Raw genomic sequence first — 1775 nt, forward strand, 5'->3', positions numbered from 1 at the left:
AAGCCGTCCCGTTGAGTGGCAGGTCATTGCTGGCTGTCAGTCGGAGGCAGGAGATAAAGGGAGGGATGCCTCAGGGCCGGCTCCCATGTTTCTCCTGCTTTTACATACATTTTGGTGGCACCCTTTGTGTAGGCTGGGGAGATGAAAGCTCAGGGCCAGAGGGATCTTGCTAAGGCACAGCCACCCGGCTCGGGGGCCCGGCGGCCTGCTGCTTTGTGCCTGTCTGTCTCGTTCCTGCATCTGTTCCCAGCAGAGCCCCGCGCTGTGCCGCCAAGGGCACGGGACACCGGCCGGGTTGGGGGCAGCCAGGAGCACCGGCAGGTAACTCCTGCTGGGTCAGCGACCCTGGCCTCGAAGGCACAGCCAGTGGCACAGACGGTCTCCACCAGACCGGCATTGCTGAGCTCGTGCTGCCCAGGAGTCCCCAAGGAAGGGGAGCAAAACAATGCTGGTTTGGGGAAACTGCATTTTTTCCTGTGACTGGCACTGCTCAGCCTGCTCCGGCGGTCTCAAGCAGTGGCTTGGTGCAGCCAGCTTGGCAGGCAGCACCCCTGTGCCTTCATGACTTCCCTGCTCTGCACTGGGAAAGGACTTGGCCATGTCCCCAAATATCCCAGTGCTCTTTGGAGAGGGTAGGATTAGAAACCAGTAAGTGTAGTGAGAGCCTGCTAGTCTGGGGACTCCCCAGCACTTCTGTCTGCTCCAGAAATAGGATGCTTCAGGCACCCTTGGTCAGCTTTTCGCATCGCAGCATCCCACTTGTGCAATGCTTTACTCCTTGTGAGCAGAAAACATGACTCACACTGTGGTGGGCTACCCCCGTTTACCTCTGGTGCCCTTGTTCTTAGCTGCTTCCCTGCTCAGCTCTGCAGCATCTCTCATTTAGCAGCATCCACAGACCTCAGGAAACCCAAGTGCCCTTCATCCATTTGGAGATAAAGTTAAGCTTAGGGTTAGAGTTAAGGGTAGGGTTAGATCTAAGGTTAGGGCTGGAGTTAAGGGTAGGGTTCAGAGTTGCCCTCGCAGCACCTTGACAAGGTCAGGCACTTGCAGGGGTTCACAACTGTTGCAGAGACCAGACCTGAAGCCCTTTCTGGGTTTCCACACAGCCTTTTCGTGGGGGCCCAATAGAGGTTTTACCCGAGTTGAGCTAAAAACCCCACCAGAGCCAAAGCTTTGGTCTAGCACTGCTGTCTTGTTCCTCTGCCTTTCCCATTACACTGTTTTCTCCGAAGGCAGAAGCGTCGGCACGCTGCTGTGCCGCCGGGCAGCTCTGCCTCTTCCCCGCTCTCATGCTAAGCAGAAAGTGCACTGGGCAGTTCTTCCAGGTGCTGCCCGGAGCTGGGGGAGGCGAGGGCTGGCTGTGCCCCCCGGGATGCCTCCCAGGCAGCCGGGCTGCGGAGCCACCTTCGGCATGGGAGGGGGGGGACGAGGCGCCAAACTGGTTTTCAGAGGGATCTTGGCTGGGTTAACAAAGGGAGTGTGTGACACGGGTTGTCTGCAAAAGCGTTTGGGGACAGCAGGGCCTTTCCCGTCCCGTATCCCCGTGTTTTATATCACGAGGTGGGGGGGTGTGGAGGGAGGAGGGTGGGGGGGTGTCGCGCTGCCAGGGCTGTTGTTCGCGACGTCCTTCCCGTTTCCCTCGAAGCCTTTCCCAGGTGCTGCAGGATCGCGGGTGGATTCCCACAAACTTCAAAAGCCGCTTGAGACGGGCGGCGGGTTCCTAACGGAGCCGACCACGCAGCGGGCGGCAGCGAGCCCCCTCCCCGGGGATG

The 1775-nt window shown here is 59.2% G+C and overlaps 1 protein-coding gene across 1 annotated transcript in view; it reads left to right on the plus strand.

The window, feature by feature from the left end:
- Window positions 1–1775, plus strand: part of GOT1 (glutamic-oxaloacetic transaminase 1, soluble) — a 7958-nt gene that overhangs the window by 363 nt on the left and 5820 nt on the right. The window contains exon 2 of the mRNA XM_009887686.1: window positions 251–321. Coding sequence (XP_009885988.1) covers window positions 251–321 — 71 coding nt within the window. The remainder of the gene's footprint in view (window positions 1–250; window positions 322–1775) is intronic.

The sequence above is a fragment of the Charadrius vociferus genome, unplaced genomic scaffold, assembly GCF_000708025.1.
Source record: "Charadrius vociferus isolate BGI_N301 unplaced genomic scaffold, ASM70802v2 scaffold486, whole genome shotgun sequence".
Taxonomy (NCBI): domain Eukaryota; kingdom Metazoa; phylum Chordata; class Aves; order Charadriiformes; family Charadriidae; genus Charadrius; species Charadrius vociferus.